At 41.6% G+C, this 18,255-nt stretch overlaps 2 protein-coding genes across 3 annotated transcripts; one reads left to right on the forward strand and one right to left on the reverse strand.

The window, feature by feature from the left end:
* Nucleotides 1-511: 511 nt before the first annotated feature.
* LOC122400241 (immediate early response 3-interacting protein 1) lies at nucleotides 512-12,555 on the forward strand. Of its 2 annotated transcripts, XR_006259341.1 has the most exons (7): nucleotides 512-713; nucleotides 941-1,042; nucleotides 1,127-1,253; nucleotides 5,799-5,902; nucleotides 6,217-6,362; nucleotides 8,627-8,783; nucleotides 11,911-12,555. XR_006259341.1 is itself a non-coding variant. In XM_043401595.1 (3 exons), the coding sequence occupies exons 1-3, from the start codon at nucleotides 623-625 to the stop codon at nucleotides 1,180-1,182; spliced, it is 249 nt and encodes an 82-aa protein (XP_043257530.1). In that variant the 5' UTR covers nucleotides 513-622; the 3' UTR covers nucleotides 1,183-1,382. The 2 variants fall into 2 exon arrangements, 1 of the variants encoding a protein (XP_043257530.1); XM_043401595.1 differs by lacking the exons at nucleotides 5,799-5,902; nucleotides 6,217-6,362; nucleotides 8,627-8,783; nucleotides 11,911-12,555 and having other exon boundaries at nucleotides 513-713; nucleotides 1,127-1,382.
* On the reverse strand, nucleotides 11,213-12,642 carry LOC122400234 (pro-resilin). The gene is made up of 2 exons (XM_043401586.1): nucleotides 12,625-12,642; nucleotides 11,213-11,755 (listed from the first exon to the last, which is right to left on the reverse strand). Exons 1-2 carry the CDS (start codon nucleotides 12,640-12,642, stop codon nucleotides 11,213-11,215), a joined length of 561 nt encoding a protein of 186 aa, XP_043257521.1.
* Between the last annotated feature and the right edge of the window lie 5,613 nt (nucleotides 12,643-18,255).

Raw genomic sequence — 18,255 nt, forward strand, 5'->3', positions numbered from 1 at the left:
CTTCGTTTAAAGAACTGTGATCTTAGGAACTATAATCAATTGAACTACTGAAATCGATGAAATTAGGAAACGTAGAAAAGTCTTTCTCCTCTTATACAGTGCACTTGCTATTATTAATAATTTTATCTGTTATCTAAAAAAACTATTTTAAATTCGCAGCCATTAGCTCAGTGTTACCGACGACGAAAGTCCTTTACCGTGATTGTGTAATACTCGGATTGATATTACCTATATGGTTTCTATTCTATAATATTTTAATCTATGCTTACAAGGCAAGACTGAAATGTACATATTTATTTACAATGTGCAATACTATAATATATGTTTTCACGTATCTTCGATTAATCAAAACGTATAGGTCTGAGAAAGACTTGAGTTACTGTTAGTAATAAGAAAAGAAAAGAAAACGCGTAAATCATTGATGCACCATACAAATCTGTATTTAAAAAGTATTATTATAGAATATTCATATAATTTGTTATGTTAAAAAGAGTAATGAAGGATATAAATACTCGATACAGTTTTAGAAATAAAGGATCGGTTCTTTTCTGTAAATTGCACTTGTGATTCGCGCCGGTTTCTGCCATAGTTGATGATTTGTAGACAGTTGTAATTCCACAACATGGCGTTCACGTTGTGGACATTGTTCGAGGCATCTCTGCTGTGTTTAAACGCTGTTTGCGTTTTGAACGAGGATAGGTTTCTTGCCAAAGGTGAATTTTTTTGTAGCTGTTTTGTTTTTTAATATTTCTCGTCCATTTTAATCAAGTGTGCCAATTTCAAGGGAAAATATAGGTTATGTTGTATCTTGTAACCGTTGCGTTAATATATCGTATTAATATGACGTTTCATTTTACGAATAAAGGAATATAACAATAGTTAACTGTCGCAAAGATTTAGTCAATGTTGCGAATACTAACGTATGTTTAATTTGTTGTAGTTGGTTGGGCGTCTTGGCAAAATGTTCAAGGTTTCGGCGAACCTTCTACATGGAAGTCACATATGTTGAACTTGATCAGGTCTATAAGAACAGTAGCAAGAGGTGACTATTTTGTATTTCGTAATGCAGTTGGATGTCCATTTTATATACTTAATATTCAAATGTATAATTGTTTTTTTGTTGCAGTTCCGCTGATGTTCTTGAATATTTTAATAATTATTGTGAAACTGGTGCTTGGATGATTTGTGGTGTAAATAAAAGAACAGTGATCTGTGAAGAACCAAAACATTTGATATTGTACATAAGCAGAATGGTTAAGTTACACTATTTTTATTTTTACAGTGAAAGCATCGTTTTATTTAATATAACGTAAAAAAAAAATTTTTAACGAATGTTATCTCCTTTGTTTTAACCATATTGTGTAATCTTTCTATCAATCGGTCAGCCCCAGAAAAAGAACTTTATAAAAGATTACAAATTGAGTTACACATTATATTATATTGTCATGCTTTTGATCGGCAAACCAATTATAAAATTGGTTTTTTTTTTTATGAGAAGTAATAGTGGTTTATATCAGGGGTAGCACTGAGTACTTAACTAACATAGGACCTAATAGACTGATTGTGGGAGAAATTTGCCTCCCTTGGCCTATACCTTCTTGTTCCTATATCTATTAGGAATTTAAAAATTGCCAAATTTTTTTCAACCAATTTATCAGTTTTACATTAAAAGCTATTTTAACATAGAGACATCTTGTGGACACGCGGGAGACCTCGCTTAATTTCCGATCGAGGAATGTTCTTTCTGAGATCACAAATATTCTCTCATGGGTAATTTAAATCGTGAATCGAAAAACCAACGATTTCCCCGTAACTCCTTCCTCATTCCTCGATTTTTCAGGTACTTAATCTGCCTATTCTAGGGCACGTGTTCAGTATAATATAGCTATTGCAGAATTTTCCTTATTCTTTCAAATCTATAGGTAGATACTTAGTCTATGGTAGAGAAATCTATGCGAACAAGTTAGCCATGATTGGACAGGTCAAGGATAAGAGTAGAAAAGTACAGGAATTAGGGATTGGATGGCTGGGAAAAATTTTAATGGGAGATTCCAGAGCCCAAAATAAGACGAAAATGAAGAATTCCAATTTGTTGATAGAGGCTTCGTTAAAAAGTTATTAAAGTTCCGCCTGTAGAACTGCAATCTGCGAACAGCTGCGTACGCGTGATAGTGGTTCTCACTCAGAAAACTGTGAGGCTGTCGATGCGTCACTAAGTAGAGTTTCTCATGCTGAGTGAGAACCACTATCATCCGCACGCAGCTGTATGCAGGTTGCCTATCTGCAGGCGGAACTTTAAACGTTAATATCTTTTTAACGAAGCTTCAATAAACTTCAATAAGCTTCAATAATTTTTCCAGAACAATTTGAAATTTTTTTTTTCCGTCGAAGAATTTCACATCTCGAATTTTTTTCTAGAAAGTGGGTAGGATTTCGGGAGTATGTCTATTCACCAAAAATGATTGTAATTGACCCCCGCAACCGAAAATAATTTTTCCAGAACGATTTGAAATTTTTTTTTTCGTTGAATTTAGGCACCTAATTAAATTTTCGGTAAGGAATTTTTTCCTCAAAAGTGCGTAGAATTTCGGGGGGATGTGTAATGACCAAAAATGATTGTAATTTACCCCTGTAATTAAATATAATTTTTTTAGTATGATTTGAAATTTTTTAATTTCGTCTCAAAATTTCAGTACCTACTCGAATTTTTTTCTCGAAAGTGGGTAGGATTTCAGGGGTATGTGTATTCATCAAAAATGGTTGTAATTGAGTCCCATAACCAAAAATAATTTTTTCAGAATGATTTGAAATTTTTTAATTTAATTTTTAATAACTTTTTAACGAAGCCTCGATCAACAAATTGGTATTCTTCATTTTCGTGTTATTTTGGCCTCTAGAATCTTCCATTAAAATTTTTCCCAGGGATGGCCGAACACCCTGTATATTATTTATATTGACTCGTTTAAAAATCACTTGAAAACTGAATGGTAACTCTTCTTTTATGGCGGTCTGTATAACGGTCTGGTCTCTTTCGCCGCATCGTTCGAAACTGGTAGAATTCGGATCGCCAATTACGCAACCAGTGCGTCCGATGTACACAATTTCTGGGCACGTACAGACCCCTTAAAATTGCCACAGTTTTTCTTTTTTTTTTTTTCTGTTTTCCTCTTCTCTGATTGCAACGGCGACCTGCATTCTCCGCACTCTTTCGCGCAACGCTTATCGAGTTACATAACCGAATCCTCGTTCACCGAGTCTTCCCTTCATTCTCGTTTTTCTTGCGATCCAGCCCCGCGATTTGATTCGTTGTAATTAAAGTAATTGCGCCGGTAGCCGCACAATGTATATTCGGGAAAAAGTAAAAATTACTCGGAGATCATATTATTTTTCTAAAATATTTATACGATAATGTTTCGAATTAAAATATCCAGCTACTTTTGTTATCATTAAGAGTTCGTTTTATGAAACATTCAATGCCGCCTACTTTCTTGGCGCTTTCCCCAAGCGTCCACTACTAAAATATAAAGAGTCAATTACAGCAACTTTTGTTTCTTTCATGCGTCGACTCACGACGTAATTATTTAGGTTCAGGAAAAAATAAGGCGATATTTTCTACCGTAATTTTATATGATTTTAGAAAGAAGGATAGGTTGCTGTCTTGTCTAGTGATTTAGTACGGCAATCAATTAAGAAATAAAGGAAAGGTAGCACCTCTCCATGGAAAATGTCTTAGACATGTGCATTGCTGATACTTTTACCTTAACGCGGATCCAGGGAATAACACGGCGATTTTTTGTCAAGTACAAGTGTGTTACATAAAATCTCGAGTATATTTGTTAAATAACTCGAGACGCGGAGTCTATCTACATCCTACTAGAAGTCATTAAAGCAGCGATTTTTAACCACTGCGCCGCGACGGCTACACGGCGCTTCAAATGTTTGGTGATAGATCTAACAAATCTTTATTCTTCTGTATTTTTTAAAAATGTTGCTGTATGGAAGCATTTTAAAGATTGATTTCTTGTAATTTCAGGTTCACTTAAGGTGCAAGACTACTGTAAAAACCTGAAAGAAAGCGTTTTTCTGCAATTTTTTTTGGATAGATAATATTCGAGAATGTTATTAACCATGTTGTTAAGTGTTAAAAAAAATAATATTTATTAAAAAATGGTGCAAAATGACGACGCTGGAGCCATTCTCGCGAGGCGTGTTTTGAATTTGAGGTGTTCTGCGGCAGGCAGTGGAACTGAGTTTGTATTTGAAAAGAAACAAAAAATTTTCTCTTAATCTACATGAGTATAACTAGAGAAATACAAAAAATGGGGCAATCATTTGTCAATAAATAATGTTAAAATTAACTTATCGAAGATCCCCTACGTATTTCTCTAGCTATACTCATGTAGATTAAGAGAAAATTTTTTGTTTCTTTTCCAGATACAAAGTGTCAGTTACAGGGGGTTGAATTTTTTAAAAAACCGGAATAAGTTTTTTAAGGAGTGTACCGGTGTACCTAGCTCACTCCTTGCTACCTAGGCTAGCTCACTCCTTAAAACACCGGAAGTAGAGTACCGGAATAAGTAAAATTATATCAAAGAGTATTAAGACCAAGTATGAAGCAAATCCGGCAACGAACAAAATATGTCCCATACAAACGTTGCAACCCCTTTCTACCCCCTTAGGGGTGGTATTATATTCTTAATATAGATAAGTGTGGTTATAGTATGAACTAGGATCTTTTCAAAAAAACAAAACATGGCAAAATGGCAGCTATTTTACAAAAAAATACTGAACATTTTCATATACTCGGCTGCTTTTTTGTTAATAAAAGAAAAAGTATTGTATATATCGCAATTATCCTAGTTCATGCTATAGGGAGACTAGTTCTAAAGATACTGTATAAATTTCGTGTTCATATGTTGAATAGTTTTTTTGTTATCACATACGCAGTGCCGAAAAATGTAGTTTCGAGAAAAACAGTTGTTATACCTGCGCGCGGTACATTTCAGCAGGCTATAACTTCGTTGATTTTTCAAATTTCAATTTAATATTTGGTAGATATATTTTCGAGTCTACATACTAAAAGAAAACTCAAAATAAAAAATTCAATTTTTTAAATACCACAAAGTAGAGAGGCCCCTTAAATGACTTAGAAAATAAAAGGAATCTCGAAGAAATCAAAAAATGCAAACGAATTCACAGACTGACCATAGCAATTGTTTTCTCTTTTTTTTTTAAATACGCGGATGACGCCTCAGCCACGTGGTCGCGTTTGCTATCCCATGGTTGCAGCTCGCGGAAGACGTCGATCTAATTGGTGGCGCGTAATTGTCGGCTGGTCCCGTAATTATGGAATGGAGGCGCGCGCAGCCTCGTTGAAATATACATCCGTCCACGTTAACGAAGCGTCTCTCGCGTAATGTTAAGCAACGTTCCGTCACTCCGGTCAAAAGCTCGCGGCCGCGGAAACGGGATTAGCGAAAGTACAAACGACGACGTAGAGCCGGGTACCATTGTGAACGAGCGCGTTTTACGAGCCTGTTGCTTGCTCGACAAATCCTCTTCCCATAATTGGCCGAGCGAATCGCATTGTGCGTCGTCACCGTGCCCGCGTTTTTCTCTCCTTTCACACGCCGCGACTTACGCCTCCGCTGATGGTTCATTCGATTGCGCGCAACTCCCGTAAAATGTCGGTTATAAGTTTTTTTTTTCTTCTTTTCGGCGAGTGGCAGGATACGCGATAATTTACATTACATTTCTTCCTTTTCTTCTTATTTATTATTTGGATTTTTTGCTTTCAGTTCCGAAACGAGCACAACACCGCATTAAGACCATACTCTGTCTTCTTTCTTGTTTTTGTACATATTGTATCGCTGTACTACTGAATTCGCGAAATCCTTGCATGGTAATTAAACATTTATTCTTTTATAATTTACTTATATTATTGTAAAGAGTTATAATGAATTAGAACCCGCATTAGTCACATCGTGTATTCGTTATGTATGTGTGGGCGTAACGTCTTTTGGTAAGATTTCAAGAGCGGTCAGTCGTCGTATAACAACAGTGTGTAACGAGTGTTTAATATATCCTTCCAAATATATATTATTATTATTAATTCTAAGGCCAACAATTATAAACGGAATTTACATCAAAGCGTTAACTTGTATAATGTAAATTAGACTGTATTTCACTACTAATGCGAACGATGTTTGCTTTCAGATCGTCAACGTTCGTTGAAATAAACAAGCGACTTAACATGGCCCCTCAAGGAAAAGTCTAATGGCGTCGCAATATCTCTATGGCGCATTTCTAATAATCTCAGACAAATCAAATTCCCGCCAAAGAAAAGATGAAATCATCTAAAGGTAAATAAAATAAGGAACAATGACTCCAGCCAAAAGACCGTACCACACATTAATTTTTTATGTAGCTTGACTATCGACCGAGGATTAGCAGCTCCCCAAATTCGATAATAAATAATTTACTCCTAAATTGACGAGTTTCTGCTCCAGTAAGGTTTCTTCTCGTTTAACTGGAGCACGGATCTCGTTGCGTGCGCTCGTTTTTCTCCTCTCCTGCCTGGCAGGCACGTTTATGGATTATGCACGGCTCTTACAAAATTCCACGGAGAGTCTCACAGTTCCTCTTCTTCTCTCCTTTCCCCTTTCACGGCCTCGCCGTACCCGGTGACGAGGAGACGCTGCACTTTCCCTGCTGGACGTCGTACATACGTAAGTCTTTTAGAATGGCCGAATCGTTGATAGCCCGATTTCCTCGGTCTTCGGAGAAATAACACTTTCCCGATTTCAATTATTCAATTGGCAAACGAGAGAACCGTAAATTATTGGCGCTCGAAAATGCTCACCGAGTCATGAGCGGCTTATGAATATCCCATTATGTAGGCGTTAAAAAAAAGGATCCAAGACTCGGAGAGTACTTAGCGTTCGCTGACTTGGCTAACAAATGCTGGAAATCGGTTTCACCTCTGACAGAGTTCATTTCTCAACGGTTGGAACATGGTTCTTGCCCGGTAAATCGATCGACCAACGTCAGGAAAACAGCTTTAGTTTAAACGGTTCTGATTTAAACGATCTGTACCACGGTTGAAATAAATAGAGCTCTACTTTTTATTACTATCAATAATAAATATTTTTCAGCGCGTCGAGTACGCCTACTGATTTTCATCCTTAACGTTTTTCCCGTAACACGCTGTATACTGTTTCTCGAGCAGTAATTATTGAAAGTGGCGCTTTGATTGCTCGTTTTATGCTTCGTTTGCAGTCAGTCGCGAAGCCCGTGCACGCATAACGTGTATTAAACGAAATACGTTCTTTGCATTTAGATTGTTGCATAGATTACCTATATAAAATGTGCATCATGGAGTTATATGCTCGACTGTGATGTATAAAATGAATATAAACGCGTTTTTTAATAATTATTAATACGATAAATATCGGTTTTATTTTTGTACAGACCATTTGTCACGAATTGAGCTAAACCAAACAATAATCCTAGATGGTAGATCAATGATGCGTAACAAACCGATTTTCAGCTATTTTACTCACATTAACATCAAGAAAAACATTACGAAAAAGCTTACAAGCTTCCGATCCCTTTTATTTCTTGGCGCAAGTAATTCTTAGATACCGAAATTTCTTTTGAATTGATAAACAACGGTCCAAACAACCTCGATCCACTTTTTTATCATTGTTGAGCATCGAATTTTCGCATTGTTTCTCTTAATTCGTTGCACGTTGGATCGCGGAATTGAGACTCGATGAAACACTATGAAATTACGGAACCTGGGGAAACACCTGCCATAATGATTCAATTTACGTCTCCAGCGTAGCTGCGCGTTAATTACGCAACTTTGCATTGTGTTTCCCGATTGCCTAATTCTGGAACTGGTTGCTCAATTCCTAATTATTTCTCGAAACGGCAACCGTACTCGATCGAAGTTTCATTTAAGGGATCACCTTTGAGAATTTATATTTTAGTGGAAAAAACAATCTTCTCGAACAAAAGATGTCCATAACAGACATGTATCTTTAGTGTATACTATAAGGCCTGCATTACAATATGAGAAGATACTTTATGTACACAAATAATATTTTTTAAATAGCCGAATAAGGGGGTCAAATGTGCCCCCAAACCGAATTGAATGAACGACGGGTCATTCGATAGCTTATCCAAAAAAAACTCTGTGTGCCAATTTTTAACTTGAAATCTCGACCGTGGGGGTAGTAATGGGGTGAAAACGAAAATCATGTTTTCTTTTCTTTTATTTTGTCATTTTTTGTTTTTTTTGAAAAGATCCTAGTTCAAGCTATAACCACACTCATCTATATTAAGAATATCGTCGGTTTTTGGATTTCGGATAACTTGTTCGCAAGATATCACATATGCAGTCGGGCGTCGTTCATAAAAATTGTTGTTTGTTGATTAACAAAAACAGCGTAATCAGTAGATATTATGGGTTGCAAAAATTTGTGAATATAGCTAAATATATAATAAATATATCTACGAAACTCGGAATTAATCGCTCTTTAATAGCCCGCAAAAAAAAATCACAAAGAAACCCTTAATGATTTTAATACTAACGAGTTTATTTTCTATGTGAATTTTATAGGGGACAAGCTACACTTGCACGCTGTAGGACGGAAGCGCCGGTCACCAGTGGCCACCGTGGCAGTCGACGCGTTAAAGGAAGTTCCCATGGTCGCGGCGATCATCTTTGATAAATCGGTTATGCGCGGGATTTCGTAAGCAACGAAATCTAAATACACGTAAGCGATTTAATGCCCCGTATCGTAACTCATTATCCGCCAGCTAAACGTTTCCATTAAATAGTGGGATACATTAAATCGACCCGCTTTCGTACGGTTTCCTGCGCGATAATCCAGGAAGCTATTAATCCGATGCATATTCTTGCTCAACCGTCGATGCCTCTTCTTGCCACGGAATTAGTACGCTGATATTGGTTAATGCTTCTGGTAGGAAAGATCTCGTTGGTCGTTTTAGTCGCCTCGGGCATTTTATTGCGAGCTTACAACGTTAGGATTCCAGTAATTCCACATAGGTTCGATAAGATTTAAAAGAGGAATTGCACGATAAAAAATGTTTGCAACAAGTATATGCATATATACTCGAGTAAGAAAATAAATAAATATTCAGGTCAACTTCTGTCCGCGTAGCACAGTTTTACTTGTTAAAAACTTTCTCAATGGACATACATATACTAGGATGGTCCACGTTAGTGTCTCGTTCACTTCGTGGGAAATTCGAACGTACGTATAGCAACAACAAATGTTGGTTATTTTTCATGTAAAGATCATTATATCAAAACATTGAAAACTCAATTAAAGTTAGAATCTCTATAGATATGAATTATATTGAAAAGTGTGTTGAATTAATGCCAGAAAGATTGACAGAGATCCCATGAACCATTGAAAAGTAAATGTACGAAGCGCGCTATATATCGTTCGTTGATTTAAATAATAAGGTGTGCTTTCGAGGGAAAAGATTTTTTCCAAGCCGGGATCGGTTTTTTGCCCACTGCGGTTCGTGGGAAACGCAGCGCGCGTCAGTCGATGGAAGAATTCCGCGACTGAAACGACTTTCGAATCTCTGACCGGGCTTCTCCTCCGGTCTCCTTTTGCGAAGCGTCCGCGAGACTTTTGCGTCATGTCCAGCGGAGAAGATCGGTGCAGTGAAAGGAGAAAGGCGCCCGTGGGGCTTCGAAACGCAGTGGATAAAAAAAATTCGGTGTCTTCCGAAGGAGGAAGCAAACTAAATAAAAAAAGAAGAAGAAAGATCAGCGAGAGGACGAGGGGTCACGCGGGAGAGATCGCGACGCTGGCGATCGAGGAAGATCGTCGTGGAAAAGAGAAATTAAGGACAAGGGCGGTGGGGGCAGGGGGGACGAAAGGAGGGAGAGGTAGGCTCGGCGAGACGCGAAATTGAACGAGTCTGTTGGTTCAACGGTGGCGACGTTTTTTTTTTATTTTTTTCTACAAAAAAGCCTTTATACAAGTACAAAAATGCGTAGTTAAGGAGTAGCGTTTGAAACATATAAAAAAATAGAATGTATCTGTTTCGTGTGTGTATTCGTCCGCGTCAGCGCCCGCTTTCGTTGTACCGAGAGATGCTGTCTCCGATTTTCTTTGTCCTCCTCGTTTTCGGTTCGACCTTACTTCCGGATCGGTGAATTCTGCGCAACGTGCGCGTCGGTTTCCTCTCATCGCGGCAGCGAACGCCACGAAAAAAGCGTGTACGTGTGTATTTACGTGTGTGGTTGTATTTACAGGGCGCGATTTCTCGCGCCGATCACGGCTTCGACTACGACTATCGGCTCGGGCTCAACGGCCTTGTATCGTTTTTATCTTTGAGTCTTATGAATATTTGCTACGGATCTCCGTCGAGATCCCGTTAAGCATCGAGGCTTTGTTTATCACTGGTTCGATTCCTCGCGAATACGACCGCGACGACGAATGATTTTGGTACGACAGAACGCGACACCATGCTCGACGCCCGAATCGTTGAGGCGGCTACGGTCTAAACGGACGTTCAAGTTCGCTCCCGTGCCCCGTACCGTCGGAGCGACGACCTTTTGATTCCCCGACGGAGACGGCGGCTACGGGAGACCCGTGATTACCTCAGCGCGCACAATCCGCGATCCCGCGGAGGATCGTGGCCCGTTGAAGCGACGACGATTTGATTTCAACGAGACAGGATCCTGGGGAATCCTCGCCGGTTGTTGTCCTCGTGCGCGCACCCAGATTTCATCGCGTTCCTCTTCGTCCGTGGACCTTGACCCGTCGAAACGACGACCTTCGATCGGAGAGGAAGACCTCAGCCTTCGAGAATCGTCCGTTTAATCTTAAAGAAAATTCGACCTTGTTCGACTCGAGCCTCGCGGTTGGACGCTCAACGATTCGTCCTTCGTGCGACGACCTTTCGAGCGAGTTGCCCGGGGAGACGAAACACTCGGGAGAACTTCCCTCGGCAAGTTGAAAAAAAGAAATGAAATGTTGGATCCTCCGGTTTGTACTGATTGGTCCTGGCTGTCTCGACCTTAACCGACTGCCTCTGTTATCGTTCCTTGATGTCGGCTCGAAAGATCGTCGCTATGGTCGGCTGGTGTCCTCCACACGCTCTCACTCTTTCTCTCCCGTCTCACACTCTCCCATCATCCTATCTTCTTCGAGCGTCCGCTTTAGTACGGGGCACCGTAGCTACCGCTGGGTCTGCTCGGAGCTCCGTAGGATCCGCTCGGTCCGCTCGGGTAGCCGCCAGGTCCTTGGCTGACCTGGTTGAACTGCGCCACCTGGATCGCTTGCCTGATTCCCTCGAGATCGATGCCTACCACGCGGGTTTGGTAACTGGGTACACCGTAGGACGAGCTGGGCACACCGTACTGGCTGGACGGGGCACCGTAGCTAGAGCTAGGCGCGTATCCACCGCCCCCGAATCCGCCGGTCTGCTGCGAACTCAGCTCCTCCTTCAGCAGTATCTGACGTATCTGCTCGAGCAGGGCTCCGTCGACGGAGGCGCCCTCGCTGGTCTGGTAGCCGGTGGACACTTGGGTGTATCCACCGCCGCCTCCAAGAGAATAGCCACCCCCGCCGCCGCCGCCACCGCCGAAAGAATAGCCACCACCGCCGCCGCCGCCGCCTCCTCCGGATGGCCTGTTATAGCTGTAGCCAGACGAGACTGGCGGCTCCGCCAGGGCGAACCCTGCCAGGCCGACTATCATGCACTGCAATTTTCAAATTTTACACTTTATTAATTACCCTGCTCAGGGGAGGGACTATGAAACGTTTTCCTGACGGTTAAGTTTTCTATTATGTACATAGTTCTTCCATGATAAGAACTAACGCGTTTAGTCCAGCTAACATAGTCTACTTTTTTCAGGTCCTCTCACTGTCAGCGACGGTTTTCATCCCTTGAAAGGCGGACAGCCTGGTTAGGCTGCGTTTCGACCAGAGAATCAAGAGACCGACCACGGAGGCACAGTGAGGGTAATTCAAGGGTACTTTCGACCAGCCAAAATAATTGATAACGACTATAGCGGTGTATATCATTCGGTGGAAAGCGAAAGGCTGCCGATAGAAAGTCTCAGCCAAAGGGAGCGATTCGGGTACGGGGATCCGCGGGTTCAGCGTACCCGCGAGAAAACGAAAAAGAACCAAATCCGCTACGACCGTCGAAGCGTAGTTTAAGCTAAAGAGACGCCACCGTCGAAAGGGAAAGTGGCGGTTCGGGTTTCTCGTTAACGGGAAACTCGAATAACGAACCGAAAAACAAAGGCGTCGAGCTAACTTCCGGTTAGAAAGATCCGTTCGTAGGCACTTGCTTAACGACATTGCTATTATTATTATTCGAATAGTAGATTGTACGATACGAAACAAAGATGTTTTTCGGAAAATTTTGAATACACTGATATGGTGCTTGGTCGAACTTATCGAGGACACCGGCCACTGAAACGTCCCGCGCTAATCTCACTTTGGAAATTTTCTACACTTGTTCACCGAGACGCTCTCCTTTTCCCACACTCACTCACGCTCTCTCTTTCTCTCTCTATCTGTTTCGGTTAGGGTAATGATTAGGAGAATTCAGCGTGCTTACCGCGATCAGAGGATTCATGTCGGCTTCTGCGATGCCGCTCGGTTCTGTGACTCCGTGGAAGGTAGACCGGGGTCCTTTATACCCCCACGGGAAGCAGGGGGATACTTGGGGCCCCCACGAAGAAGAGACGGGGGCCTCTCGAGTGAGAGTAATTCAGCTGTGAGACGATTCTCTCCTCCTCCTCTCCCCGTCGACCCTCCTCCTCCACCGACGGTGCTCTGTCCTTTCGATTGTGTTCGCTTCTTCGTTCATCTGCCGCGCGTCGCGCCGACGCGTCCTCTTCTTCGACGGTCCGCGACCCTCTTCCCTGCGAATACCCGAATTTGGCTGGCGAGCGGTTGCGAAACGTTCTTCTCTCGATACTCGGCCAACGGGGCCCCGATTCGCGTCCTAGACCCAGACTCCTTTACGTGCTGCGCAGCACGGTCTGTTATTTCAGAAATTACTAGCTTCGATACATCAAGCACCCTATAATTTTGTGAGAGCCAAACTTTTTATGCGTCGTATCAGGGCGATCCGTAAGTTTTTAGGTAGTTTCGTTGAAAATTCAAATATAAAAATAGTAACAGCGAACAGAGATTAGCCTTTGGTGTAAGAGAATATTAAATTGAGGAAATCTTTGGTTCGTTGTTTTATTTCAGTTAAAACAAATTGGTTAAAAATGTACATCGAAACGTTTATTTATTATAGGAACGAAAATTGTAATTTTACAACGAGTTTTTATCTTGGAACGAAGCAAAGATTCTTAAAATGGCAGGCTGCGCGCCGTTGTAATCGCCCCCCCCCCTCCCTCCCCTCCCGATTTCGTCAATCGACTTTGACCCGCAGCGATCGCTTCTTGTACTCGATCTTGGCCCAGGCTTTCGTGTAATTACATGGCGCAACGGAGTCTTGAGGAATCGACGAGAGGACTAGGATGATTTCGTATTTCTCCGTGTTTTTACATGTTCACTCGATCATTAGACGCGATATCGATCGAATCGTGTGCCCGGTGCTGTTGGAGCACAATTCCAAATCTTGTTAAAAATTTCTATCATTAAAATTCCGTCGGTGCGCCCGGGAGAAGCACGTAGAACCATCCATCTAACATTGCAAGTAGACCACGGTTGACAGTCGGTTTTTTAAGCCATTTGCGAACGTTTAACCCACTTTTCTGTAATTTATTTTGTATATCGAAACACGCTAAGTTATTTCTGTCGGTGTTGAAAAATAGACACGAAAAACCGGCGTGGCAATCGACTCGTTAATATTTGCACCGTGCAGTATCAAAATACTGCTAGTGTTGACAAACATTAATTCCTGCTGAAAGTCTAAAAATAGACGTTTTCATTTCCGGTTCATCGTGCAGGTCACGTTCCTCGCGTAAAAAGGAATGTTCCCACTAACTGGGACACAAGTTTCCAAAAAATGGTGATTAATTCCTCTATATTTAAATTATTCATCGTGTCGCTTAATTATTTCATAACGCACAGCTTGGGCTATCAGCACTTAATTAAGCGACCGGTCACGTAGATCCACGTTTTTTCTTGCCAACCGTGTAATTATGTAGTACTACTCGTCCTTCAACTGTTAACACACCGCGTCAACGGTGAGTTGTTTTATACATTTCTGATTAACAAAATTTTCCTCGTTGACCTGTAATCGGAAATTTTTTTTAGACACACCTCGTCCGTTTCGGTAGCGTATGCAAATATCCTTGAAAGATATGCAAATGCGTTCGAAAAATATGCAATTTGTGAGTAATGTGTTTCACGTAGATCCCTGAGGTAGACATTTATCAATTTATCAATTATGTCTCAATTAAAAATTTATATACACTCGGCTACCATAATTTGCGTCGCAATAAATTAGTAACCATTTTACAATGCGTGGAACACTTGACAGTTTCAGTTGACCGTCAGGGAATTATGACGTTCGAATAGTAACATTTAAATAATCGTATTTCGATAGTGATGTCCGAATAATTCCGAATTCAAGTTCGTTAACCCAGATCACGTCGATGATTATACGCGATTCTTTGTAACCGTTTTACGTAACATTCGGTTGCGTTAACCGTACCGAACAAAAAAAAAAAAGGAAACAGGCCGCAGGAAAGCAATCACGAAGCGTATCTCAAAGCCACCCGGTAGATCGTTGATCCTTGCTCTCCAGAGGGAGAGTATCAGGAAGAAAAGTACGCGGTCGAACGTAGTTGTATCATCCTCGCGGGAGAACTTCCTCGCGTTTCGAGCGTAATCATCGTCGTCTGCGGCGCCGTGTTCGTTCTGGCTGCTCGCAGGCGGTCTCTGCAATCATGTGCACTCACACAGCACACAGAGAGATGCACCTGGGGGAGATATCGGACGATACCTAACCGGACGCTGTCCAGCTCTGGTCCGCGCGGTGATGGTACCACGAAACGAGAGGGAAAACGCTTTCTTCGATGTGGAATTTAATTATCCGGCTCGTGAACTCTCGACCCACTTCTCGACACACTCGGATACGATGTTTTCTGTCATCTATCGCCTCTTTCCTTTCTTCTCATCGCCGTGTTCACCCCATTTCCGGGCAGATTCGCGCGTTCCCCGATCACGCACCCGACCAGTCTTCGTTGCGGAGCTCGTTCTTACGTTACAGTCGCCACCAATTTTTCAGTTTCGACACTCCGTTTACACCGTCCTCGTCGAAACAGTGCGCAACCGAGCATTTCATTCGACTGCGTTTCCAACCGACGACGGTAACGTTTGCACCAAGCGTATGCAGTTTATAAAAAGTCACATCGTGTGAGGCTCAAAGACGTTGTACGGTCTTACGAACTGCGTTTACACGATAGTGCACCCAAAGTGTTTGACTCGACTGCGTTTACATTCGTTCGAGTTTATACAAAGTATAACCACGATACACAAGTAACAAAAAGGATATGGAAAAGTATGTTACGTGTTTATTAAAGAAAGAAAAAAAAAATAGAACAGCGTTTTTTATGGCTCGGCTCAATTTCTCTCATCGTCGGGTACGTTGTTAAAAAAAAAAGTGGAAAGTAACGGTCGGAGGATGTTGGTCGTAGATAATTTGACTCGTCGAAGAAAGCAGGAAACGATGCGCGATTTTGTGTTCGGAGCGCAGTATCGGCATCGCAGTAATTCTTTTTTCGATTACACGTATCTACAATCGCGTAAAAATGTCGATCTTACGAAAGACGCGCTCGCAGCGATCGCGTCGTCGTTTCCTCCGAGAAAATCGAAAGCTATAATTCAGTCGCGAAGATAGCCACGACCGCCTGGCTATTTTTGTCTAGAATTTATCCCCGCGTCGACGTCGCTTAACATTTATTCGTCGAGTGAAAGTAATTTTTTCAGTCGGTCGCGAGCAGTCAAGACACATTTTGGTAAAATAACGGAAATATTCTTCTATGCCCGCTCGAATATCGAACGAAGCATACGAGAAGGATTTACGATCGCACGGTGGGCGTTAAATTACAGAAGTCGCCGAGGCCCCCGTAATAATAACGTACGGTCCCCGTCGCCACCGTTTGTCGCGTAACAATTTATCCCCGTCGTAATAAATAATTTCCAGCGTATCGAACACGGAGAAAGTAAAAAGCTACGGAGGTTGACTAAACGGAACACCTTGCATCGATATGAAATTACGATTTACGTTGTGGCGCGATCAGAACGCGTACGTGGTACCCGCAAACCCCATTATTCGAGTTTTGTAACGATTTCGAACCGTGCCTAACAAACCACAAATACTTGCAGCGACCAGAAATTCCTAGAAACTACATTCTCGACTATAGAATTACATTTCTCTGCGAACCAACATTCGTCTTTCGTACGTCGACTCTCTCAAAGCAATCGATGTTATTCACGAGTTCCAATGAAGAAATTAATGTATTAAAGCGTTAACTACCACGCTTGTTTTCCGTATTACCATTCCTAATTACAGTAACGTTAATTAAAAGTTTTTAAGTACTAGGGTTTATCCGTTTAAAGAGTTTTATCGAAGTTTAGAAATCGCCGAACGTTTATTAAAATGTTTCGAATCGCGCGCCGACGTCGCCGAAGGGTTCGGGTGAATTCGGAAAACTTCGTGGCCGCGATCACGGGGGTTTATATCGCTGCTCGAAGGGTGACGCGAGTCAGTCTGCGCACAGCAGTCCAGCCGATTGGGAGGTATACGAATATTTAAATTATTTCTTTCGAAATTTTCCCCTTCCAACTATCTAGTTCCCTGTACTGTACAGTATCGTCTTAAGTACAGTCTATAGATTAATTCGAAATTAACGTGGTCCTATTTGTTACTGGAGAAGGTGTTCTGATTTCCTTGATCGCAAATGCGATTCATTCGGGCTCGTCGATCCCGATGACTGGTAATATTCGCGGACCCTCGAGTCACGTCTTGCCATGTACTGCATCCGAGTTTCTCGGATATTAATGTTGCAGGGTTGTAGGAAGGGAGGGGAATCCGTGGGCCTGGGGCTTGACTTTCGCTCGGCCGATGGAACTTCTCTTGGATGGTCTTCTTCCTCCTCGATGCTGTCTAGCTCGGATTCTTTTCGTTGTATCCCGAAGAATCGATTCAAATTCCGACGGTTTTAAAAGCAAGACTGAACACGCACTAATGGACTTTTAACATAAATAATATTTTTCTCGGGTATAGAATTTAAAAAGACAAACGACATCGTGATGTCATAGGATTTTTAACAAGTAACTGCTTTATTATCGTATAATTAATTCTAACTTTCTTCGTAGATACAAGATAAAATCGTCACGCGGGTAATTAACAATTTTACGCCGAGACCCGATCGCTCATTTGCCTAAGTAATTAAGAGGAATGGTCGCGGCGAGTTTCACGAACGTTTCGAGCTATCGTTGATCTTTTTTCGGCAGAAATTTGCATTTTAGAATCACATACGTCTGTTCCGGAAAGGAAAGCGCTGTAATTGTTCAGTTAGCCGTAAATTGTTACTTGTTAAGGAGGACTGTGCTTATTAATTATAGGATTTTTAGAGACTACAAAGAGTTCTCACAATTTTTAAAAGCAATTATCCTAATTGTTATCTCGGATTGTCGTTACTGTGGAAGAATGTAGTCATTGTAGACATTTTACGAGGCAGATTTCTCGTGACGTTCGGCGAGTGGCAGTTTTGCGCCTTTCATGATCACGCTTGTTATTCTCGCGAGGCTCGCGGACCTACGCGTTTCCTTGTTCAAGCGTGGCGAAGGTTCGCGCCATCGCGTAGGATGTGTTTCGAGTCCCACGAAAAAAAAAAAGTTCTAACGTATAACGAAATGATGTGTAATCCGACGAGGTGAAAGGCTGCGAATTCCGAGTGAAAGGTGAAAGGAAAAATATTTTCGTGCGATGGTACAGAAAATTCGGTGCTAAGCGGATGGATCAAGCGGGTTACGCCATCTTGGCGTCGATCAAACGGAGGTCACTTTTTACCTTTGCATTTTAATCGATCGGAGTAGGACTTTGGCAGATTTCTCACCTTTGTCGGCGGATTATTTCAGTGCAACGAGACAGTTCACTCGTTACGGAATCGCAAGTAACGCGTCTGCGACTATTTAACGGGCTCGTCCGTTTGCAAGATAATAGCTCATAAACCGCGTAAACAGTATGGGCAATATCAACGAGACTCTGGATACATTA

Source organism: Colletes gigas, unplaced genomic scaffold (genome assembly GCF_013123115.1).
Source record: "Colletes gigas isolate AHSC1104 unplaced genomic scaffold, ASM1312311v1 Colletes_gigas_Sc00016, whole genome shotgun sequence".
NCBI classification, from domain to species: domain Eukaryota; kingdom Metazoa; phylum Arthropoda; class Insecta; order Hymenoptera; family Colletidae; genus Colletes; species Colletes gigas.